The following is a 27,072-nucleotide window of genomic DNA, read 5'->3' as shown; positions in this document are numbered from 1 at the left end:
CTTACACAAAACAATTTACAAATCAAATGTACACATACTTACACAACACAATAATTATATACAATGTACAGTAAACAATACACACAATATACAATACACAATATACAATACAATAAGTAGGAGTATATGAAAAAATATATATATATATATATATATATATATATATATATATATATATATGAAGCACTTCCTAGTGCTTGATGCATACGCAGAGCTCTAGATAGTGTTATCGATCTTGAAATCATGAGCATGCCTAGAGAATGCAATTACAAAGTGTGCAGTGAAAAAGGAGTGAAAAAAAAAAATTTCTCACCCAAAACTGATTGGATCACTTCAGAAGACATTGATTAAACCATTACAATCATATGATTACCTTTATGATGCCTTTGTGATATTTGAAGCATTAAAGGTCTGCCCACCATTCACTTGCATTGTATGGACCTACAGAGCTGAGATATTCTTCTAAAAATATTTGTTTGTGTTCTGCAGAAGAATGAAAGTCATACATATCTGGGATGGCATAGGGTGAGTAAATGATGAGAGAATCTTCATTTTTGAGTGAACTGTTCCTTTAACAGCTTTGGTCTGTTTCTCAAACAAAGAGCCATATGGACTTATTTTCAAGGTGCTTCTATGTTGATTTTGGCATATATGGCCATATATCAGATTTCTCTTTCGGCTGGGATAGGAGAAAGTATTTTAATAATGTCTAGAAAATGATTACAATTATTTAAAAAATGCACAGTACCTTGACCCTTAAATGCACACCTCGGATCTTTAGTGAAAGGGGATCTTATTCCACCTTCTTTACCTCATCTGATTTTTGGGGGTTATGCCCAACCTTCTATAGTATTCCTAAATCTTTTTTCTTATATAAAATTATTCTTCTTATAAATATCTTATTATTATAATATATAGTATAATATAGTATTTTTATAAATAAGTAGGAATTTGAATTGCTTAGTTACCAAAAGTGTATAGGATCTTTATAGTGACACAAGATATGTAATAGTGTTGCAACATATATCATTATTTATTTGTTTACTACACGTTTAGTACACATATTCATACAAATTACCACTATATAATGTTGATTTTCTGCAAACTTTTGGTTGTGTAGCTCAATATGCGTTTGACAGCCTGTTGTCTAATAAAATTCTAGTGTGAAAGTAATGAATCCGTCCTATTGTTGCATCATCTCATTGATATATGACAAAAAATATAAGAATATATATTTATATAAGCATAAAAGAATATACTCTTTTTTTATTATTATTATTTTGTAACTGTCTTAAAAATGCTTTAAAAATGTTTACCCTACCTAGGCATTTTGCAGATCCATATGTCATATAAGTGCTGGGTTGTTAAAGACTCGAGGTATGTAATAACAATTGGCAAAATCCCCATGCATTTAAGGGTTAAAGCTGTCCATTGTCATATCATATCATAACATTAATTGTATGAACATGGTGATTAGGCTCAAGCAGCCCTTTTCCTGCTCATCAAACTCATCAGTTGTTGGCACGGTCTTCCAGGTCATATAGAGATATACATCGCACAAGTCTCTCTTAGCAGATGGAATGGAAGGTAGACTTCCACCTTCTTTATTACACCAATAGTCTATTCTTCCTTTTTTCTTTTTCTCTCTCTCTCTCTCTGTCTCTCATTATTTCTCCCAGTTTCTGTCTCCTGCTCCTTTTCACACTATGAAATGAGTTGTTCTCTCTCTCTTTCTCTCCTAAGAGATTCTGCTGTGGCTCGCAGGTTGCTGGGCTGCTCAAGGCTTGGGAGCAGAAACGACTGAATTCGAAATGATCAGAGTCTCACCTGTGAATGAGAATATAATGAACCACTGTCCCTTTTTTACACAGACCTAGTACGCTTGCCTTCTGCAGACATCATTACAGTCCCAGGGACTTTACATTTCTGTCATCTCATTTTCAACAAGCTGAAAAGTTATTAGCACACTTTTCACACTATGAAATAATTTTTGTAAAAATTGCTGCAGACAATTTTTTTTTAAAAGTTATGTGAAATATCTGGTTATTAATCGAAATAATTTTTATGGCAAACTTTTTTGACAAACTTAATCTTTTTACATATTGGACTGAATAGTATCTATAAGCAGTGCTTGAAGTGGGCAGACTCACCTCTACGCAGTATGCACTTTAGTCTGTTTTTTTACCGGCAGGTTTTTTTGCGTACCACCACTTCTCAGAGACTTGATTTAATCTACGTCTGTGATTAGATGATGCCCGCCAATCAGATTTATCTGAACCTAAAAAAATATTTTTATAAAATCGCAATTAACATCCAAGAGCTCTCTGCGCAAAACTCAGCGGTGAGTTTAACAACACTCAACGCGTGCAATGGCATCGGTGTGCCTCGGGAAATAAGTGACTGCCGCAACTCAATACCATTCATTTTTAATGCGAGCACAGCGACTTCCGGCGACACGAGCTGTCGCGACCGTTGGCGCTAGATGTGGGCGTGTCCAGCGACGCGACAAAGTTGAGAAAAGTTCAACTTTGGAGCGACTAACGGAAGCGACAGCCAATAGGAGAGACGACGGGAGAGCTCACGTGATATCCTTCTCTCTCTCTCTGCAGCTCCTGCAGTAACGGAATGGATGAAAGGCTAATTCTTGCTGTTAGAAATTTCCCAGTGCTCTATGATATGTCTCTTCCCACGTACAAGGACATTTTTAAGAAAAATACTGCGTGGAAAGGTGTATCTGAGATCGCGGGGATTTTATGGACCGGCATTTGCATTTTCGCCGCAAATAAACAGCCGCTATGGCAAACAGCATGCCTTGTTTCTCATTCATCTTTGATTTAAAGCATTTTATGTACTGATTCCATTTATATTTAGTCTTTTCCCTCCAAAATGTTTGTTTTTAGTGGCAAGAAAAGAGATTCGCTGTCAACAGCAATGGAATGAAATCCGTGAATGTCATTTATAAACGTTACTAGGCAACCAGTAGTGGGAACGCCCACTAGCGACTTCACCGCCAGCCACTGGCGACCTGGAGCGATAAAGTCGCTGGCAGTGTGTACGCGCGTACACACTGCCAGCGACATCACGCGCGACAGCGTCTCAATATCATTCATTTTCAATGCGAGCACAGCGACTTCCGGCGACACGAGCTGTCGCGACCGTTGGCACTAGATGTGGGCGTGTCCAGTGACGCAACAAAGTTGAGAAAAGTTCAACTTTGGAGCGACTAACGGAAGCGACAGCCAATAGGAGAGACGACGGGAGAGCTCACGTGATCCTTCTCTCTCTCTCAGCTCCTGCAGTAACGGAAAGATGGATGAAAGGCTAATTCTTGCTGTTAGAAATGTTCCAGTGCTCTATGATATGTCTCTTCCCATGTACAAGGACATTTTTAAGAAAAATACTGCGTGGAAAGGTGTATCTGAGATCGCGGGGATTTTATGGACCCAGACAGAACGGCATTTGCATTTTCAGCGCGAGATAAACAGCCGCTCTGGCAAACAGCACGCCTGGTTTCTCATTCATCTTTGATATAAAGCATTTTATGTACTGATTCCATTTATATTTAGTCTTTTCCCTACAAAATGTTTGTTTTTAGTGGCAAGAAAAGAGATTCGCTGTCAACAGCAATGGAATGACATCCGTGAATGTCATTTATAAACGTTACTAGGCAACCAGTAGTGGGAACACCCACTAGCGACTTCACCGCCAGCCACTGGCGACCTGCAGCGATAAAGTCGCTGGCAGTGTGTACGCACCTGCACGCGCATGTTTAAGCTTGTCTGGGTATAGACAAAAAAACAATTAAATATATATATATATATATATATATATATATATATATATATATATATATATATATATATATATTATTGTTATTTTTTATATTTTTTTTATTAACACTTTATCATCAACAAATAGCATGTTTTCCATATTACAGCAAAGGAGCATATCACATGCTTCACAATACAATATAAATCAGAGTAAGAGAACAACAACATAAAAAAAAACAACAACTCTCCGCTGAACATCGACGGCTCCTCTGTGGAGATCGTCAAGAGCACCAAATTCCTTGGTGTTCACCTGGCGGAGAACCTCACCTGGTCCCTCAACACCAGCTCTATCACCAAGAAAGCCCAGCAGCGTCTCTACTTTCTTCGAAGGCTGAGGAAAGCACATCTCCCACCCCCCATCCTCACTACATTCTATAGAGGGACTATTGAGAGCATCCTGAGCAGCTGCATCACTGCCTGGTTTGGGACTTGCACCATTTCGGACCGCAAAGCCCTGCAGAGGATAGTGAGGACAGCTGAGAAGATCATTGGGGTCTCTCTTCCCTCCATCAAAGACATTTACAAAAAACACCCTCCTACTGTCTGGCAAAAGGTACCGAAGCATTCGGGCCCTCATAGCCAGACTGTGTAACAGCTTCCCCCAAGCCATCAGTCTCACACACACACACACACACACACACACACACACACACACACACACACACACACACACACACACACACACACACACTTGTTGTGTTTCCATGTTTTATGGGGACTTTCCATAGACATAATGGTTTTTATACTGTACAAACTTTATATTCTATTCCCTAAACCTAACCCTACCCCTAAACCTAACCCTCACAGAAAACTTTCTGCATTTTTACATTTTCAAAAAACATAATTTAGTATGATTTATAAGCTGTTTTCCTCATGGGGACCGACAAAATGTCCCCACAAGGTCAAAAATTTCGGGTTTTACTATCCTTATGGGGACATTTGGTCCCCACAAAGTGATAAATACACGCACACACACACACACACACACACACACACACACACACACACACACACACACACACACACACACACACACACACACACACATGTTGTGTTTCCATGTTTTATGGGGACTTTCCATAGACATAATGGTTTTTATACTGTACAAACTTTATATTCTATCCCCTAAACCTAACCCTACCCCTAAACCTAACCCTCACAGAAAACTTTCTGCATTTTTACATTTTCAAAAACATAATTTAGTATGATTTATAAGCTGTTTTCCTCATGGGGACCGACAAAATGTCCCCACAAGGTCAAAAATTTCGGGTTTTACTATCCTTATGGGGACATTTGGTCCCCACAAAGTGATAAATACACGCTCACACACACACACACACACACACACACACACACACACACACACACACACACACACACACACACACACACACACACATTACTGTCACTTTATAACTGTCTGCTACCTCAATAACGGCTATGTGCATAGAACACTATGTTATATGTTTATGTTTTTAGAAACTGTCATCTTTTTGCACTACTGTGTACTGGTCGGCGCTGCACTGTCTATTGTCCTGTTCATTGTCAGAAATTTCTTGTACTGTCCCGTACTTTTTGCACATGTTTGCACATGCACTTTATATAGGTATATATAGGTATTTTATATAGGTATTTTATTTAGTTGTGTAGTCTCATGTGGTTCTGTGTTTGTCCTATGTTGTTTTTATGTAGCACCATGGTCCTGGAGGAACGTTGTCTCGTTTCGCTGTGTACTGTACTAACTGTATATGGTTGAAACGACAATAAAAACCACTTGACTTGACTTGAGATAGAGAGGGTACATATCTATATATTATTGAATAAGCACAAGTAAATACTTTCTATATAAAAATGTTAAATAAAGAACATATTGCCATTGTTTTAATTGCTTTGCTATTTTTAGATTTTGACATTACATCAATGCACATTTTGATCTCCTTCTTAAGCACTATAAAGTTAGGTTTGCCATTTGTGAATTTACATTTATGGATATACAATTTACATACAAATAAAATACAATTTATAATGAAACCAGCATCCTTTGAGTAATGGTCCTTAATATAATAAACTAATATCACATACTTATAGGATAAGAGAACAGTTTTTAAGATATTAACAGCAACAAATCTCTCAACATCATTCCAGAAACACAGTGTAACTTTGCAGGACCAAAACATATGAAAAATAGTTTCAGTAGAACTTTCGCAGAAAGAGCATTTTATTTCAATATCACTTTTACATTTTTGTAAAAATTGCTTGGTAGGATAGACTCTATGAATTAGTTTGTATGAGATTTCCTTAACCTTATTTGTAAGGAGAAATGTTTGGGGCAACAACCAAAATTGAGTCCAGTTTACATTATTAAAAAGATTGTTCCAATAGAAAATATCATGAGGAGTAGAGATACTCTCTTTCAGAAATTAGGATCTAATGTTATAATTGTTAGATTTTAACATATTTCAGGTCTGGGAGGACAGACAGAGAGCGCAGACACATAGACACTTTTTCTAAAAAGCATGCATCTTAGCAGGTATAGCCTTTTTAACCACATTGAATTATTTTAATATAATAGATCTTTTGTATTTTGAGATAAAGTCTGCAAACTCAAATAAAATTCCTGGGCATAGTCAAAAGATGCATCCCAAACCGCACACTTCTGCACTATTCTCCTTCATGGACCCCATTACACTGCAATCCTTCCATTACAGTTTAGTTGTTTTTCAGTACAACTAACTTCTCCAACATTTCAGCAGTTAGTCACCATACCTACAAAGGAAAAGAGATGCTCAACTGGTGCCGATGATGGCAAAGTGTGTCAATATGAATCCAGAAGAGACAGGTCCTTCCTGGGGTCCTCCAGGAAGTGAAGGGTCTCCAACTCTTCTTTGCTGTGGCTTGGTAAAACCTCTCTACCCACCTGGCTGTCATTTCCTGTTGTTGGGAATGAAGACAGTAGACGCAGACAGTGAAAAAAGGTTGATTTATTTATTTACATTCAATACAGAAATTTTCCATTTAAGACAAAAATTTAAAAACACATGACACACTGGTTCATTTTTATTTATGTTGATTAACTCCTGAAATTGCACTTTATATTATAGACATTCTGAATTGGAAATAATTTAGCCTTCAGAGAACACAAAGAAGTCATCCTCATTCTCTTCAGCGGTGTTTGATGAAGCAGTGTCACTTTCTGACAGAAGACCATGCTCTTGAGCTGAATGGAGAATAAGTTGATGTATCCTCTTCTTCTCTGGAGTTAGTTTGGGAGGCAACCACCTCATCTTGAAAAATGAAGTAAGAAGCTATTGAACCTTTTCTCAAAGCCAACTATGGTGGCTTGCAAAATATGTGAGCAGTACCACAGGTTTGAAGCTTACAGGTCACGTAGTTTAGCCTGAACAGCAAAGAGGGTAGGTAGGAGGTCACCATAGTAGCATTAGGTCTGACCTTAAAGGTGATCAATAACAATAGCAATGGGCTTGAGGACTCTGCAATATTCCTCCATGAAATCAAGTTGTACTTCTTTGAATGGTGGGAGTTGCAAGGCAGGTATGATCTAAGGAAGCTTCTCCCAAAGAGATGTCAGCTGACTCAAACAGTCATAAAGAGAGTTCCACCTACAAATGCAGGGTGTCTTGAGTTGTTGGTCAGTCAATTCATTACGTATTTTAGCAAATTTTGGTCTGTCAGAAGCATTCTATAGAGCTGAGCACTTTACCATTGATGAATGATTCAGCCTAGAGAGAGTTGGATTGTCTTTAATTGCTTTTTTGGCATCAGTGGTTGAAACCACAGTGGTTGATGGAGTGGTGGTGGTGTAGTGGGCTAAAGCACTCCACCACTGTGTCCTTGAGCAAGGCACTTAACTCCAGGTTGCTCTGGGGGTTTGTCCCTTTAATAAGTGCACTGTAAGTCGCTTTGGATAAAAGCGTCTGCCAAATGCATAAATGTGAATGTAAACCAAACTCAGTGTGTGTGTTGCACACCTGATGTGGGGTGGTAGAATGATGGCGCATCTCTTCTCCCTCTGGATCTATTGTAATGTAAGAAAGATCTTGTTCCTCTGAAACAACTGTGATACTGAACTCTTCAAATGCCTTTGCGAAGTTGGATGCATTGTCATAGTAGCCACAATAGTGTCAGTTGTTAGTAAATATTCTGTATGGATTTCCTATAGAAGTTCTGCAATGCGATTATACTATGTAGACTGGGGAAATGCCTGCAAGCAAGAGCAGCTGATTCACATTCTAATGTGTCTGTTTTTATCCAATGCACAGTAAGTCCCATGTAACTACTTTTTTGTTGTTGACCAGATATCAGCAGTGGTGCATACATATTGTATGTTCTTAAGTTTGTCCTTTAAGTTTGTTGTTTTAGTACAAAAATCCTCATCAGTTCTTCGTCTGAGTGTTCTCCTTGAAATTACATAAGCACCCTGGCAAAGGCCATGTACTTATTCAATTAATTATTTTGTTCAGTGGCAAATGGGTACATGCCTTTAGTAACAAAGAATGTTACAAGAGAGTCAACTTTATTTTGTGTCACTGCCACTGGTACATGCTCAAAAAGATGAGTCTGTCTGTATGTCCTGGGTTTCTTATGTTCTCCACTGGCAAACTCCTTTTTATGTTCCTCAATTTCCTTTAGTTTTTCAGGCTGCTGTCATTTCAGATGGGTTTTATAATTTGATGTCGCTGCAAGAGAGCCACATATAATGAACTTCTTGTTTGTGCACAGCTGATACTCAGCCTCTATCTTTCCATTTGGAATCTGAGTCACTATTTTAAAGTATTTACCATCCAACTTCACACACTTGAGTACCAGTGTATCTTCCACTGTAGATGTGGTAGCCTTGCAAGGTTCTGATGCTTCATCCTCACTCATCCCTTGAGATGACTTGAACTTCAATCTTAAGTATAAAATTATTAATTAAATTACCAGTAGCAATGTAATACCCACAGCATTCAAAAAGCACTAACAACTCACATAAGTAAACACTAAAGAATTATTGATATGTAAGCATTAATTTAGGATTGAGTCAATTCACTTTCAATTTTATTAATTATTCTTCATAAGTCATATTGTAAAACGTTTCATTTGAAAAGACACTCAAAACTGACCTTTCACAGATATAGAAAACTCAATAATAAAAAACGTTATCCTTATCCTCAAGAGGATGGTGCATGCTATTTCGCTGACAACAATGAAAGATTAACTGCTGTAAAAATGCTGAAATGTAGCTTTTAAAAAATGTATTTTGTCCATAGGAACAAAAGTAGCTAAATGAGCTAATGTTAGATAGCATGCTAACGTCACTAGCAAGCTAGCAAGTAAATTCTAAAAGTTCTAGTGGAGCACATCTATTTGCTAATTGCTCTATTCTTCTGTCCTATAATGACATTACATGAGCAGTATCTGATAGTACATTTTACTACACACTTTACCTTTGCACCGAGCACCAAAACAGCATCTTCCTTGGGCAACTGGTCATAAGGAAAACAAACAGTTCACAACGAGCATGCTGGACCCAACAGGATGTGTCACGTGAATTACATATTGTACATCTAGCCAAAAACTGCGATAGGCTATATTTAGTATTCCTATTAAGCCTGGAGATAAAAGTTCTTGTCTTATTTGAGAATAAAATGACATATTTGATTAAGTATTTTAACATTTCTACAAAAAATACAATCTCTCAAAGTATTTTTTACACATTACATCAGATTATTTTCCACCAGCAAAATACAAATGACAAAACACACAAAAGTAATTAAATACACATTTTAAATACATTTAATTGAATTACTGCCCATCTCTGATCTCTAATATTAGTACACTGAAAATACAGCAAAAAAGTGTTCTTTAAGTACCAGGATGATGCAGTTTTCAACCACCAAAATGGAGTGTGGAATGTTGGACACTTCATGCACTCAGTGCACACGGCTTGCCGTACATAGAGGAAGAGGCAGCGTTACCTGTCTGCATTGCTGGTCTGACAAAACTGTTGTAAATATTGAATAATGTAGCAGTTGGCAAAAAGGCAGTGGATACAGCACCTTATGTGAGTTGAATGCTTTATCATCACCACACGCTGTGTGAATATGTACATTGTTTAAGATATAAGTGTTGAACTGAGGTTGGCTTATGTGCTAAAGTTAGCGGCAATGCATCATGTGCACTTGAAATGTCACTTCCGTCAGCTGTTAAACGCCGAATGCTTCTGTGTAGTAAAAATCAATTAAGTGCTCCATTTGGGACGATACCACACTTTGAAAATTCATACAGTACATGGCTGAGTGCATAGTATATTTTGTAAGTGCATAGTGTATAGTGTTTCGTTTCCAAATTCTCCCATTCATTTTAATAGAAGTGGCCCATTGCTGCTATATAATATCTGGCATATTTCAATTACAATGCTCTCCAAATCATGAACCAGCCACTTTTAGGCGAACAGATTTTATTGCATCTTATTCAATCAAATGTATCTGTGCAAATTGCCTAATGGCTGGGTGCGGTCAAAACTACAAACTTAAAAAAAAAATGTTACAGCTGTTACAGAAGTGATGTCAGCTCATTTGCACACCCAAAAGATAAATTGATGATGAAAACCGCATCTTTAAAGAAAATAATAGATCCATCCATCCATCCATTGTCAACCGCTTATCCTGTGTACAGGGTCGCGGGGGGCTGGAGCCTATCCCAGCTAACATTGGGCAAAAGGCGGGGGACACCCTGGACAGGTCGCCAGTCCATCGCAGGGGAAAATAATAAATATTAAAGAAAAATATCTGATCAGATATTTCACAAACTCTATTTCGTGTTCTGTCCTATTTTTGAAGCATTTGCAGGTGAAATGCCTCGAACACATATGCGACCTTTCTGATATCCCTCCTTCTTCAAAATGTAAAAAATCAAGCCATTGGGCCAGCAACCAGGGTATTAGGGGGATTGAGAAAAGGGATTTGGGTGAGCCTCAACCTAAAACGCACCTCCTCACCTCTGTTTTTTTACTTGCTGTCAAAGCTCAACACAGACTGGCGGTTGGAGAGGAGTGGTTAAAGGATGTTCTGACCAAATCGTCAAACTGATGTCATCAGAGAAGGAATGTCATTCCAGAGAAATCTAATTTTCAGATTTTGATTGAAGATTACGAAGACATTTTTTTTTCTGTGGATTAACTTAAACAGATGAATTGTACACCACAAGACTAGTAATGTGCACTAACAAAGTAAATAAGGTAAATTTCGATTCCATGCGGACTTTAAGCCACGTTAAGCATTTTTCATGTTGAAGCATTGTAGAATGTCCCAGATTATGTGAAGTGTCACTGAACTTGCCTATGCATATATCTTAACAGTGTTTAGTTCAACATACAGATGTGTGTCAGCGCTCACAGTCCTGAACATCATCAAATCAGTTTGTTCACCATGTCTAATGATAATCTGCACAAGTATCTGTTTTCTGTGTGCAAATTCATCATATGTGCAGGACAAGGAAGGAAAGGTTAGAGTGAGAGGTTAGAGGCTGAAGTGGAAAGGACTCTGCAAATAAAACTGACTCTAAAATTGGCACTTTGGAAATAATAAATGGTTATAGAACATTTGATAGGGAATTGATGAGGAATTTCATTCATTTAAAAAGGAATACCAACAGATGAAGATATAAGGAGAGATTTCACTCTGGTGTGGATGGTGAAATCCAATATCAGTGCAGGTACATGATTGGTGAGGTGATACTCTTAAAGAGGATGACAGCATTGCCTCATTCTGACAGCCTGAGCTTTCCATCTGCCCTGAGGCACTGATTTCACTCAACCCTGTGACTTCTTCTCTTCTTGGTAAACTCATCCACCAGCTGACAGGAGAAAAGGGTATTACAGCAGATTTTCCTGGACAGGTATTTCTGTATTTCTCAGGAAGGTGACAGAACAGAACAAAAGTCTTACTAAACCTTTCATCTGCAACATTTAGCATTTAATGGCAAAGTCTTAAAGCCATCACAAATGAAAGACAGATTTAAAACGTGAATATTACATGGGATTCAGTTGCAGTAGCTGGACTCATTTCTTTATATTTGAAGATATTTTGTCACTCAATCATCAATGACAGGACATCTTCACCTCTTCAAATGACTAAAAGATAATTTCTGTGCAGTATACTGTGATGAACTTATTATTACTTTGACCATTTTTAACAAATTTGTCTTTGTGTTCTCTTAGGTTTAAATAGCCCCTGCAAGCATATTAAAGTTAATTTAAAATAAATAATAATACTCTAATAAATCTAATAATCTGCCAACATTTGTTTATGGACATATTGCTTACAGAAAGTTATTGTTAATCACATTTGTATTGTGTTAAATTTAGACTGAAATATTAAGATGGACCTGCTTCTCCTGGCCTATTCTGTTTGATTGATTTGGTATGTGAAACAAAAGTCATTTGTTATTTGCTTTGTAAAGGTGAAAAACTGAAATACAAGCGGACCTTGAGAAATGATAATTACGGAATCCATATCACATTCAGGATTAAACTGATGACACTATTGCGAAATTGAATCTCTGCTGTCACCTGTTCAGTTCATCTGTGCTGTAAGTTACCTTTCTCATATCTCCTGTAAGTCATTTTCTCATATTGACATCCATGCTGTGTTTAGAAACGTAGAAATCTATAATGATGTAAATAACTGAAATCTACAGTAGTGTAAATCTTATTCAAGAATTTGGATGGCAGACTCAGCTTACACACCCAGACAGTAAATTAAAAATAAAGTGTGTAATTTTTGCAAAAATAATGATTCCAAAGAGGTTTCCCAATCACACCTACCATTGCATGCACAAAAAGTCAAACTCATACCAATGGTTGAGACAGAAGTTAACAAATTAGACTGCTCAGACAAAAAGAGCAATGTTTTAATAGCCCCAAAGTGTTCACACTCTTCAGGACATCATCCCACAAATGTCTTACAGTATAGTTATCTGTACATTAAACTGGAATAGGAGAAAGTATTATAACAATGTTGAAAATTACACTTCACCTTTAAGCCTCACATCCCTTTACTAATCGTGTGTTCCATTTGTTTCGGAAATTGGAGCTCCGAGTTATTTTCCGAGTTGCGAGACCGGAACTAACAAATGGAACGCCCCCCCAATGTCGGAATTCCTACTCTGAAACTCTGACGAACTCAGAGGACACCGAGTTCAGAGAGCAAGATGGCTGCGAAGAGCATCGACTGTTAGTATGCTGTGGGTTTAAAGTTTTTTTAGCACTTTTGTCTTTATTGTGTCCAATTTAGTAAGTCGTATACACAATACTGTATTACCGTTGCCTATAGGCATGTTGTTACGATCCTGTTATGCATGATTTACCATGTAATGTGTTGTTTATAAACTGGTACAGCTAAAATTGGCTAGGTCGCTGCTGCTAACAACAACAATGGTCACTGCTGCTACAAGAACAATGGTCGATGTTGCTACAAGAACACTGCCTAATGTTACAAACCAAGCAGAAATGTGAGCAGGAAATTGTAACGGAATGCACATTACATTTTTTTAAAAAGTTTAGAACAGCTGTTCGGACCTGCGAATGTGGTTGCATTCAAATACGTGGAAACATTAACATACCTTCTCCGCTTTCTGTCATATTCCCCAAGTTCTCTTAGGTGAAGGGGATACTTATTTTGTAGCTCTCTGTACTCCGAAAGAGCTTGTGCAACAATTACTTTCCAAGAGGCGTCCATCTTTTTTCCGACTTGTCTTGTTGGGTGTAAATGGAATGCATCCAACTCCGATTTCTTTTTATTTATTTTTACAGATATGACGTCGATCCGAGTCCCGAGCTCAGACTTCTGAGACAAATGGAATGCAGCATAACTTACTGTGTCACATAGAAGAACAGTATGGTATGTAATTTGCTTAAAAAATGCTTAATGAGGTCACAGAAGTCATTTGTGATGGCAAAGGCATTGTCCACCCACTCCGAGCCAATCTAGGCTCCACACAACATTCTAGATCATTCCGGCCAACCACGGTGGAAGGAACAGTCCAACAGTCCCAAGAATGCAGACCAGCACAAACATCCAGAGGAATATTCTATCAATCACCATAGCAACATATTTCCAGTCTTCCTTAACCTGGAAGGGCAAAAAGAAGAGGAGTGTTCTCAAGCTATATTTTAAATCTCAAGCTATATTTTACACTCATGTCATTCCCTCTCAGAATTGATTTGTTTGGATGACTACTTTTCTGTGAGACCACAGTGTTTTCTGATCTTGTTTTTTTACTATAGCAAGAGCAGTTATAAAATAAATAATGCCAGTATCAAATTCCAGTTTAAAGTGCATCAGGAGAACCAAAGGAGAATATTTTTCTACAGAGAAATGTTATGTTGCCTGCTTGTTAATATGAAACATTTTACTTCCTTTTGATATTCCTTTTTTGGAATATCTGTGTATATTTGGCCCACAAATATATAGTGACCAGGGGCTGTCAAACTCAAAAAAGGACAAGTACAGTAAGCACCATAAAAGAACTATAAAATTATATCAAAGATGCTGAACAGCTCTTGCAACAGAAATGTTATATATGAAATGTTTCGCAAGTGTTTTCCACTTGTGAGCAATACATCCCTCTTTTCTAACAGTATTTATTGAGACTGACTACGTTCATGTGAGTGAATACGTGCTAGTGACTCGCTCTCATTCTGAAAGCAAAAGCTGCTACCACCCTCTCCTCCCGCTTGCTTCTCTGCGGATCTCGATGTGCCGTATGAGCGTGGAGATTTCAGGAGGGTTTTTTGCAGGCTCAATAACCTTCATCCTTTTTTCTCTGTATTAGACTGTTCGTATTGATTAGTTGTTGATCCCCACTCACTACCACAATAATGTTGCGATTTACATGACATGATTTCTTCTAAATTTTGAAAAAAATTATGTTATGTGACGGAACCACTGTATAATCAAACCTAGAGGAAAATGACAGAGAAATTCAATTACAGAAGGAAATAAAAAACGAAGAAGAAACTACCATGATAGGTAGAATGAGGCACGTAAAAATCAATTTGGAAAAGTGAATTTGATCATGTAACATGATCATTTGGCTTCAAAGGACTTGGAATGAAGCACATGAGTAATATAGACTACTTTCTTGATCCTTTTATGGTGCTTTTTTGTTCTTTTTGAGAGCTTGAATATCCCTGGTCAAAGAATGTTTTTGATGCACCTATTTAAAACATCTAATTTTGTGCTCCACAGAAGGAGGGGTGAGTAAATGATCACAGAATGGTCATTTTTGTGTGTGAAATATTCCTTTAAATATTGAAACTTACTGAAAAGTCTGAATCCTCTGCTCTGAGATGATCAGCGATGTACTGAACTCCTTCCAGGGCTCTCAGCAGAGACTGTGACAGATTACTCACTGGCTCTGCTGAATTCAGATCCTTAGTGCAGTCACTGTTAGAGCTGAAGTTCTGAGCGTTAGGGAATTTATGTCTTGCACAAAACCCTGCATCATCATGATCAAGCTTCTGCATACTCGACTCCTTAGATGTAAGACACTGTTGACAACTCCCTGCCCCCAGAACACTCTCTTTGGCTTCCATGAAGACACTCTCCGCACTGTGGCCTTGGATCTCCCAGTCTGTACACTCAGCTCCATCCAGTGGGAAAGTGTGCATCAGCGTTGCAAGGGCAGTGTCTGGAAAGGAAGAGGCGCTAGAGGTAAAGATGTTGTTTGTGCATGCACAGGCGTAACTGAGGACTGGTGTTTGAGGTGTTTGTGTGGTTTCCTCTTGCAAAATGGAATATTGACTACTTGGAGAGCTGCAGAAAAACATGGGTTTGGGTGAGGAGTCCCTCTGCAATTGATCCAACTGGACAACAGGAGTTATAGCCACACTGGGTAAGGGACTCTGTGATGGTGTGTCCAGAATTGTATTCCGTAGAAACATGGATTGTGACCCCATTGGATTGTGCATCATCTCAATCAGTTTACCAGAGTTCCTCTTACCCGAGGTAGGTGGCCTCTTCATGAAGAGGTAACGGGGCACCAGATGAAGGAAAAGCTGGCGGACCCAGTGTGGCATGCTGTGTGTGCGTGGGGAACGGTGGTGGACATTAAGCACAAATACTGTGATAATGATGGAGAGAGTGACAAAGATCATGGTGAAGAGAAGGTACTCGCCAATGAGTGGGATAACTAGTGAAGTGGAAGGTATGATTTCAGTGATGAGCAGGAGGAATACAGTAAGAGAGAGGAGGACGGAGATACACAATGTTATCTTCTCTGCACATTCGGAGGGTAGGTAGAATACAAGCACAGTCAGACAAGATATAAGCAGGCAGGGAATGATTAGATTGATGGTGTAGAACAGAGGAAGACGTCTGATGATGAAGGAGTAGGTGATATCTGGATAGATTTCCATACAGCACTCATACTTCTTGATGTTGTACATTCCCACAGCATTTACAATGACCCACTCCCCGCTCTCCCAGTAGTCCATCTGGTCCACATCACTGGCCATGCTCACCAGGTCAATCTTGGCCTGATCATATGTCCAAGAGCCGAATTTCATCTTGCAGTTCTGCTGGTCGAAGGGAAAGAAGGTGACATCGATGCTGCAGGAGCTTTTGTAAATGGCAGGAGGATTCCATTTGATCCTGCCATTATAAAACACCTGGGCTTTAGTCAGGTGAGTTACCGCAAAGTCTCCGTCTGCACTGCAGATCAAACAAAACAATCAGAATATTGCTGAAATCAGATATCTGTGGAGCACAGTATGCTAAACCATCAATAACCCTACAATGATGTTGACAGGCCTAAACTCTCAGAACCCTTCCTCTAAGAGCTTTGGTGCTTAAAGGAATATTTCATGTTCAATACTAGTTAAGATCACTCTACAGCATTTGTGACATAATACTGATTACTACAAAAATATTTTGACCTGCCCCTCTTTAAAAAAATAAGCAATTAAAAGTTTAAGTACTCACTTTTCTAAAAGTATAGCCACAAAACATAAACAATATGCATGAAAACATGATTTTAGTGTGATAAAATAACTTACTAATATTTTCAGTGTAAAGTTATAGCCACTTTTCTGCCTTTAAACCCACCAAATATTGGGCATATTCCCTTAAAATTGTAAGTGCCTTGATCTGTCATTTCGATTTTTGATTCTTTTTTTAAGTAAAGGAAAAATCTAAATACATTTTTGTGGTAATCAACTTTATGCTACAAATGCTGCCAATTGAGTTTAACTTGTATTGAGTTAAGATTTTATAATGGATTTGTCCTCAACATTCATTTATATTACAAAGATGAAATCTGAATTATAGGTATAGTTCCTCCAAAAGTTTAATTCTGTCCAATTATCAAAATAATTTTTTGTTTTTTTCAAAGCATGACAGTCGGTGATCGCCTTCTTAGATATTCTGTGGAAAAAAAGAAAGTAATTACATGACGATTAGGCCACATCTACACTATAATGATTTCATTTAAAAAACATATAATTCATCCACACTGGAACAGCACTGAGACTTCCAAATATTTTAACCATAACACGAAAACAGTGTTTAAGCTTGGCCTTAGTAAGTGATGACAGAATTTTCATTTTGGGGGGAAATATTCCTTTAGCAGCAATTCGAACCAACATACTTTTATCTATGGCATCACGCCAATCATAGTTTAAACACAAGCCAAAATGGATTTAATTGAAAGTAATACTCTCAGGTAAATGTTGAGGTAAATCTATTAGACATGATTGGTTTCTTTCAATAAAAAGACAATGCATTTTTAACTGAAAGGTCTATAATTTCCCTCACTTCATCCTGGTCTCTTACGGGACAGCACAGATCAATACTCACATCAACCCTCACAATAGAAGACAGCATAATTTCCATGTGTTCTTTTTACAGATTCAGAACAAAACAAATAAAAAAGGGACCAAATATTTAAAATGTTAAATGCTAATTTCCCCAAGAAGAAAAAAAAAGCACCCTGAAGAACAAAGCTAAACAGAGCATAGTTTAAAAACCCAAAAGTGGTGTTTCAAACGTATTATCATGCTGGCCCAGCAGGAGGTTAACAGTGTTTGAGGATATGGATTTCCAGAAATTGGGTTTGGCTAAATTTCGGATTGTTAAACCTCACACACTTGTTGTAGAGCACAATATCCGGTCTCCAGATGATCTCAGAGGGGATCCTGATAGAGGTGACATTCTCGTACTCCTCTGGGTTCCAGCGCAGCTTGTAATCGTTCCACTCCTGCAGAGAAACATGCATGCTCATCATGAATCAGAACCAGCAGGTATGACAGGGGAGACAAAAGTGGGAAAACAGGAGCCCAGATCCAATTAAAAATCTAATTAATACCTAATTATGGTTTTGATGAAAACATACCTGTTTCACCCAGACGTTTGTGGTCATCATCTGGTTCTTCTCATCCTTTTGTTTTTCATAGCAAAGTATGATATCCATGCACAAAAAAAGTAACAAGAGATGTGGTGATTACAGTAAGCTTATTTCATAAAAAAAAAAAAAAAAGAAAGAAAGTATTTCACTGTTTCAAGGAAGATGTCCATAAATGTTTATAAAATCAATGGGCATGTAGAGATGTTGAAATACTGTGTAGCTGCGGTAGAGTGCATTTGAGACTCACCACATCAATAAGTTGAGCGATAGACAGACCAAAGTGGACCAGAACCACATCTGAGATGTTTGCTACTGGACGAGAGAGCTTGTTGTAGTTGCTGAACAGAGACTGGAGCAGACTTTCTTCTGCATGAGGAGGTGTACTGGTGGAACATACTGACAAGAGTAGATTACATTTCACAAATTCAAGCACTGGTATAATCACACTGTGTTAGGTTAAATCTAAACCCTGCAAGTATGGTAAAAGTCTATTTCCAACTAAAGTATTTTTTAACTGAAAACACACAATCAATAAAATAGTTTCAGCTTTCTTTCTTGCAGTGAATACGTGATTTAATCACATCTTTATAGTAATGTCCCCCGTTAAACATTAAAAGGAATATTCCAGATTAAGTTAAGCTCAATAGATAGCATTTGCTGCATATGTTGATTACCACAAAAAAATATTTTGATTGCTCCCTCCTTTTCTTAAAGAACAAAACAAAAGCATAAATTGATGTTAAAGTGGGGTTATTATAATGGAAGTGTATGGGGCCACTTTTGGAGGGTTTAAAGGCAAAAATTGGAAAAAATTATAATTTTATCTTAAATTATGGATTCAGGTAAAACCTGTGTATTATTTGAGCAGTGAAGTTGTTTAAATCATCATTATCATGATTATTTTAGGGTTTTAGGATTTACAGTGTTGGCAACGAAGTTGTAAAACTGTATATAACTTTACAGCGCAAAAGGCTAATAAGTGATTTATAACACTAAAATCATGTTAACATTCATATTGTTTATGACTTGTGGCTATACTTTTAAAGCGGTGAGTGTTTTAACATTTACGGATTAGCACCATTCACTTCATTGTAAGTATCTCACAGCAACACTAAATTTGTTTCTTATTTTTTTAATTCAAAATTAATTTTCCTTTATTTATTAATATTCTGCCCTAATAAAATCATATTCACACAGCAGTGCACCCAAAAGCAAAATCGAAGTTCAGACTTTACCGTACGACAGCTGCAGACAGACAGACACATGAAAGAAGACACTCCGTGCAGCTCTCATCTTGTTCACTTGATGTCAGATAATATCCCACTCTGGTGCTCTGCAAGAATTTCAGCTAAGATGTCCACTTGATCTAATACATTTATATAAAATATTTTATAAATTTTCTATAAATAAGTCCCCTCACTGCAAAACTGCTAAATAAACTTTATAACATTGAATAAAAAATAGTCGTTCCTCAATTAAACTTGAAAGTGCAAGTGTAGAAGTGCATGAAAATACATTCACAAAATGTGTTGTTTCCAGACCTCCTGTAAAAGTGAGTTTGTGCCCCTGAAAATACCTCTCTTGCTATTACTTTTTGTCTCCTTCCTTTTTTCTCTGCTTCCCTTCCTCTGTCTACCTCTCTCAGTGTTGCTGTTTCACATTCACTCTCTACAGTATCTCTCTCTCTCTCTCTCTCTCTCGCTCTCTCTCTCTTTCTCTCTCTATCCCCTCCACCTTTCAATCTCTGCCTATTACATTGAGTAGATGTTATGTGCTGGAGGCTGCACCATATACATGAGAATGTGTCACAGAACAAGAGATAAAGAGAAAGAGGACAGAAAGGTCTAAAACACTTGAAATGATGTGGCCAAATGCATGATTAAATAATTATTTCAATATTTACATTAACATCAGTTTTGATTTAAGCTGACCATGTAAGCAGGTTTTAATATTTGATTTGAAATATGTTTTCACACGTGTTTAATGCCTAGCTTTTAAAGAACAATTTTAAGGTAGAGTAAGCAGGTGAGTAATCCTATGAGAGAGAAAGAGGACACAGAAAGTCAGATCGAAGGCGACATAGACAGAAATATGTCTGAAAGTGATCTAAGAGTGCAGATATCAGCTGTGGTAGCCAGACTCAGGATGCTTCCTGCCTGTTAATTACAAGGAGAGACACTCTGTCCCTTATAGAATGCGCCTGTGCTATTAGAATATATATATATACTGTATTTATGGTTTAAATCTCTGTTATGCAGATTTCAGTACAATACAAGGCTGTTATGCATGCCATACATTTTACCGCAGTGTAAAAACCCCCCTCATTTAATATTGGACAATAAAACATGCATATCTTGCAGTTTAGTACGTACTGGGAGCTGCTATCAAGAAAAGATTCACATTTAAAAAGAGAGTAAATAAAATATTTATCCATGCGATTTTTCAATCCAATACACAGCAAGATGGTATTCAAGCAATCCACCAAGAGCCTGTCCAAGGAACAGATTAACCATCTTTCTGGAGATGCAATGAATGGATGGCCTACAATGTCCTTATAAATAATACAGAATTCAAATGATATGAACTTGTAGGAGATTATACAATATATTTTCACCACACACAAAACACCTTGGAGACATATTGTTGTGAAATGCTCATTGTGAAAGGTTTCAACCTCACAGCCTGCAGAGTTATCTCTTTACCTGATATTGAGGCCATAAAATAAAAATTTCTCTTTAAACCCATTTGTTTATCTACAAACACTAATTGCTGGACACAAACCAGCTACAAACAGGTATTTTCTGGCTGTGAATAAGGACTCCATCATCAACATTCATAATTTGTTTCATCAGATGCCATTTGCAAATGCCCACTGAGAACATTGTCCTCCACGTGAATGAATTCAACCTTGAATCGCAATATCCAGACTTTCATTAAGGACCTGACTGAGGCATCCTCCCTCATTCTCTTTCTCTCTCTCTCACTCATATGATTCAACTCATTCTGGATCAATATCATCGCATTGAATCACAAATTTTCACACCCTGAATGCATATTTAATATAACCACATGTAATATCATGTCAGCTATGATCAATACACAGATATAGCTTTGACCAGAATTATGTATGGGAGAGCAGTTTGAGGGTGCTATAATAGACAGATATATGGGTTTAATATACTTAATTGCATCACATAAAATTTTATTCATGCTCAAATGTACAGCTACACTCATAAAGCAAGTGGACTCCATGAATGCCATTTTCATCATGCACTTACTGAACTACAAATAATTGGTAATCAGTACTCTACTGGTATTGGTACTGGACCTAGTATTTGTTGTTATCTTTTTTCAGAAGGTCATAACACCTATTGAATATAATTTAATTTATCACAGTTTTATCTGTGTCATGGAATCAGAAATATTTACATGTGGCACATCTGAGCCCATATATGACCTCTGACCTCAGCAACGCTCAATTTAATCTTCCAGTGCTGAGAGTGTGATTGTATGCACGTTAACCATGCTGTTCAGAGAGAGAGAGAGCGAGAGAGAGAGAGAGAGAGAGAGAGAGAGAGAGAGAGAGAGAGAGAGAGAGAGAGAGAGAGAGAGAGAGAGAGAGTTATACATTTCAATTGTTGTGGTCTAAGGGAATAACAAACCCAACAAAGCTGAAATGTATGTGTAAGAGGTTATTTCTACTATACAAATCCATCTGTTTCAAATTGATTTTATGTTGAAACAGTCACTCTGTTCTTGCTGACGTGCAAATTATATTTTTTGTACCTGAAACACATCTCTCCATTTTCTTTTCATCTTTTTTTTTCCTTGCAGGGATTAACACCAAACAAATTGAGTTTTAAACACAGCTCACCCTGTAGTGTTAACCATAAAACACACAAAAACACTCAAGTAGATATCTATGAGTCTATACAATAACAGAGCAGCTGCCAATCACACAGTGGTGGAAGGAATTTTTTAGGAAGGAATATAATCTCAAACACTAAATATATTAATGAATAATTGTATTTGGCTGCCTTTTATTCTACAGATACAAGGTAAATGATACAATACATTTAATGCGTTAATGAATTTCATTAGAATTGCATTATTCAGGAGTTCCAATTTTCTTTATTCATTTTGCATGACTTAAAAAGACTGTTCTGATAACAGTCTGTATTGTATTGATAGATGTCATGATCAGCTGAGCGTCAACCGATTGCGAGCTTAAATCACTTAACCTGCCTGAATTGATGCTATGCTTAATATTTGAATTAAACACTGATACGTTTATAATTGAAGTTCATTTCAGTTGTTGTTACTGAATGCACTTCTTGCAGGGTGAGTTCCTCCTTTCTGTCATTCTTTTAGTCTGTCTTTCTCTGACTCTCTATTTTTCACAGATAGTGGCCAGCAGATACCATATTGATGAGAATGTTGGGTAAGGCTCCAGAGGGAGTTTTACGGAAATACAGTATATGTGATAATTGCAGGAATACATGATTTAAGACCTTTATAGCTTCAACTCCTTGTCCTTCAGTTGCAGACCCAAATACCAAACCAGGAGCCTCTTTCTGAGGCTTCTGCTGATGGTCAGTGGACTATGCAGTTGGGGTTTGGTTGTTTTTCAAACCTTGACAAATGCCGTTAATGGCATGGTCAGTTCTGATTGTGCAGACAAACACAGTTGTAAGTTTTAGGATACTCATTCAGATGGTGACTATTGATAAAATCCAATATGTCATTTTTTTAGTTCTCCACAGAGATCGGCATGTTCCATATCATCCCCACAAAAACATATTTTTACAGTTGGGATGATGTCACTGCAAATAAAACAATCACAGCAGAGCTGAGATAAGCAGTTCTGGATCAAGCTCCACAGTTCAGAACAGATATGGTCATAGACTCTATATTGAAGGCTAAATGAAGGCTAAATATTGAATGTTCCATTAAAACAATCTTTCAGAAACTAAACAAATAAGGATTTAAGTAAGCATTTAATGCTGTATCTCAGTTGCCAGACCATGGTGCTAGCAGTATGTAGTAAGGTCATGGGTTCAATCCCAGGGAACACACAAAGTGATAAACCTTGAATGCATCATTTGTTTGCCAAATTCAAAAATGTGCCTAGACTTTTAGTAAAGGAAATAGTATAAAGAGAATATCTGACAATTAGACAAACAACCATATATAAAAAGTTAACAATGGTTAAAACAGCTTCATGAATTTTAAAGTAGTGTGAATGAGTTCACAAACCTAGACTGCATGAAGAATTGATTGTATATATTTCCTGCTTTAATGATTATGGAGTCCCAACCAGCTGGGATCTGTCAAATTCTCCTGGACTCATTAACATTAGCCATGTTCTATTGCCATGAATGAATCCCCTCAAGATTTTGCCAGTATAATCTATCATTGAAAGCTTTGCTATTTATCACAAAAATATCTATTGAAAGCAGATCTCCATCAAAGTCCACTAATTATATAATTATATGAATAAGTGATGAAGGCGTTTTTACAGCAACCCTGAGGAAGTCTATGATGAATGAGCTGTCAATTGTTTTGCTCTTTACAGTATATATTTATATGATTATCAACAGGGTTTTAAATTAACTTTTTGGCTCACTAGCCACTGTGGCTAGCATTTTCAAAGGTCACTTGTCACAATAAACATTTTCACTAACCAAAATCCACCACCTCGCAAAAAGTGATAAAGGTAACTGAAGACTGTAACTAAATGCATTTGTTTGGACATTTTATCCAAACAAGAATGATATGAGTATAAATATAATATCTATTAATATATATATATAATAATATGAGTATAATATATCAAAACAAAAGGCAAACGCCGGTAGAACAGGAGGAAAATTTGTCAATAATTTTTTCATAGTTCATGGAAGTTTCAACCCCTTCAAATTCGACTTACCTATGAAAGTTTACCATTGTTTAGCAGTGGCCTTTGCATTGAAAAGGCATTTGCACACACACACACATACATATATGCAGGTTCACGCAAACGCACGCTTCATTCACCCTACACAGATGTGCGTGCAAGTTATGAGAGGATGAACACCATAAAATATCCTTTGTCAGCAGCTTCGAGTTAGCCGACATTCACAGAATTGTCAATGCAGGAAAAACCCTGGAAAAATGCCACCCGCAAAAGTGGCTAGAAAGAGTTTTACCCGCATTTGGCAGGTTTTCGGGTGTTAATTTCAAACCTTGATTATCAATATCCTTTTATTCCAACAAGCTTTACTGTTGTCATTTTTTCATTTTTGGTCCTATTAAACACAAAATAGCATTGGGTTTTCCTCATGACCTCTGGCGACTCGGCAGAGTCAGTGGCTTCAATATCCCGCCAGGCGATAATCAGCAAATACCACAGCTCTTGTGTAACAGCATCCAATAGTGGTGCAATGACCCAGCAAGGGCGTTAAGTGACAGAAAAAGAGACGAAGAGAGAGTAATAAAATGAGACACATGCAGACAGAGAGAGGAGTAATGGACAGTGGATGGGAAAGATGAATTGAGGGACAGCTGATTTGTAAGATGCTTGGTTTGAAAAATGCATCAGTTGACTCAGAAAGCAGAACGTGTTTTCTACAGGTGCCAATAAAGGCAGAAACCAGACAACACAAATAAAGGTGTTTCTTTGCCCTTGTGGATTTGACAGTGGTGACAGATTTCTCAGTGTGATGCTTCTTTCCTTGCCCTAATAAGAAACCAAAATAGATGTGAATAAGACCTGGCCACCCACAGATCAAAAGTGTGACATTTATTTATCATTTTTTTTAACAAATCTAGAGAAAACACCTGCACATCCACACTGATGCTGCTTCTGAGAAAATTCCTTTTTATGGTTTTCTCATGATATGACTTTCAGCAGGATCCAATTAAATGGCAATATTAAACGGTGCTGCTTTGTTTGTATATAGATTTGTGCACAATGCCATGTTAAACTTCAAGTTGCCCTGTGAAAAGGGATATTCCTTTCATTTCAGAATGTGTATTGACTTTTGGTCTTTATAATTTAGTTTTTGACACACAATCTATTTTTTCTAATTTGCCAAAATGTAAAATGTTAATTTGAGTGAATTGTCTCTCTCCACTTGGAATGTGAATGGGTTGGGGCACCCCAAGTGTCCTTGATCATAGTGAAGCAAAAGTGTGCAAGTCCCTTAGAGCATCATTGATGCTTCACAGGATGAGTAAAAATCTTGGTCTTATATATATTTGGAGACTTTTGAACCCATCTGGTAGGGACTATATATATATATATATAGTCCCTCGTCTTCTCAATTGGAAACATCTTAGTCTCAGATCACACCCTGGTTAGTTTAGAGGTGTTGCCACATATGGAGAAAAATAAATCATATAGTTAGTGCTTTAATGCATCCCTTTTGCAAAATCCTGAATTCCAACAAATGTTAAAGGCCAAAATCAATGTTTATATGGAGACCAAATGGTCCTCAGTATCCTCTGTGGGTGTGGCTTAGGAGGCACTTAATGTGGTTCTTATAGGCCAGATCATACATTATGCCTCATTCACCAAAAACTCCAAAGCACAAGAACTCGTGGAGTTGGAAGGGAATATTAAAAGTGCCTAGGCAGAGCTGAAGCGCTGAATGTCGTCTGATGGCCTCAGAGAATTGACCCGATTGAAATACAGCTATAATACTATTTTGTCATGGAAGGTGGAGTTTTGGCTATTCAGGGCAAGACAGCAATACTTTGAGTCGGGGGACAAGGCAGGAAATAGATATATATAAAACAGAGAGAGTATTTTTCTACCATTCCCTCAGTGAAATCTGCTGGTGGTTAAATATTTACCTCAGCCATTGATATTAATAATGCTTTTAAAGAATTCTATCTTGATCTCTGTAGTTCCATGTTTTCGTCAACTGATGAGGATATTAGAAACTTTGTTGAACCATTAGAACTCCCTAAACTGATGACTGAGCAATGATTCTCTGAGTCTTGATTCTCTCTCAGGGGCCAGATGGCTTTGCCACAGAGTTTTTTTGAGATCTTATGCTACAGAATTGGCTCCACTTTTGCTAGAAGATTATACAGAATTATTAAAGAATGGAAAGCTTCCACCAACCATGACGCAAGCCTGCTCTCTGGCAGCTGCCATCTCACTTGACGACGAAATGGCTTTATATCAATATGTTTTGATATATCTTTTTAAGATTTTGGAAGTTTATGGGTTCGGGAATACTTTTATTGGTTGTATTAAGTTACGTTATAGACACCCAGTAGCTGCGAAAACTAACAAATGAATTAATTTCAAATTATTTTACTCTATATAGGGGCACCCTTTCCCTATTATTGTTCTGTCTTTCCCTGGAACCATTAGCAGCCATGATAAGAAAGAAGGATGATATTAGGTAGTGGCGGGAGGTGTGGTGCATAAGCTTTTGCTTTACGTAGATTATATTTTATTATTTGTCTCCGACCCTACTAGATCTATGCCTTGCCTCCACAGAATTATTCATTCCTTTTAGATATATTCCTCGAGATACAGAGTTAATTGGTCTAAACCCGAAGCTTTGACTCTGACAGCATACTGCCCAGTAACGGGTTTTCAGCCATGCACCTAATAGTGGCCCAAACAGGGCATTTTATTCCCAGCAAATTTGTGTGATTTAGTTACAGTAAATTTTGACTCTTTAATAAAAAAGGTTTTCGAGCGATGTGGGCAGGTGGGCTTCATTAAATTTTTCTATGATTGGGATGGCTAATGTTATTAAAATGAATTGTATTCCAAAATTTTACTACCTGCTACATTCTCTCCCTGTAGATGTTCGCCTCTCTTTTTCAAGCAATT

The 27,072-nt window shown here is 37.4% G+C and overlaps 1 protein-coding gene across 1 annotated transcript; it reads right to left on the bottom strand.

Annotated features, from left to right (window-relative positions):
- Positions 1-13,837: 13,837 nt before the first annotated feature.
- LOC127632675 (neuronal acetylcholine receptor subunit alpha-2-like) lies at positions 13,838-19,863 on the bottom strand. Its single transcript, XM_052111413.1, has 7 exons — positions 19,778-19,863; positions 19,472-19,569; positions 18,484-18,632; positions 18,225-18,269; positions 17,980-18,089; positions 15,157-16,546; positions 13,838-13,963 (listed from the first exon to the last, which is right to left on the bottom strand). Exons 2-7 carry the CDS (start codon positions 19,527-19,529, stop codon positions 13,838-13,840), a joined length of 1,878 nt encoding a protein of 625 aa, XP_051967373.1. The 5' UTR covers positions 19,530-19,569; positions 19,778-19,863.
- Between the last annotated feature and the right edge of the window lie 7,209 nt (positions 19,864-27,072).

Source organism: Xyrauchen texanus, chromosome 39, assembly GCF_025860055.1.
Source record: "Xyrauchen texanus isolate HMW12.3.18 chromosome 39, RBS_HiC_50CHRs, whole genome shotgun sequence".
In the NCBI taxonomy this organism is placed as follows: Eukaryota; Metazoa; Chordata; class Actinopteri; order Cypriniformes; family Catostomidae; genus Xyrauchen; species Xyrauchen texanus.
The sequence above is the reverse complement of the archived record's forward strand: the minus strand, read 5'-3'. Positions and strand labels throughout refer to the sequence as shown.

Bases quoted from the DNA above. Each gene is read 5' to 3' on its own strand.
- LOC127632675 (XM_052111413.1), bottom strand. From the start codon at position 19,529: ATGAGAGCTGCACGGAGTGTCTTCTTTCATGTGTCTGTCTGTCTGCAG. The intron at 18,633-19,471 runs GTAAAGTCTGAA...TACTCTTGTCAG, and splicing joins CTGTCTGCAGCTGTCGTACG to TATGTTCCACCAGTACACCT. The intron at 18,090-18,224 runs GTATGTTTTCAT...GTTTCTCTGCAG, and splicing joins CAAACGTCTGGGTGAAACAG to GAGTGGAACGATTACAAGCT.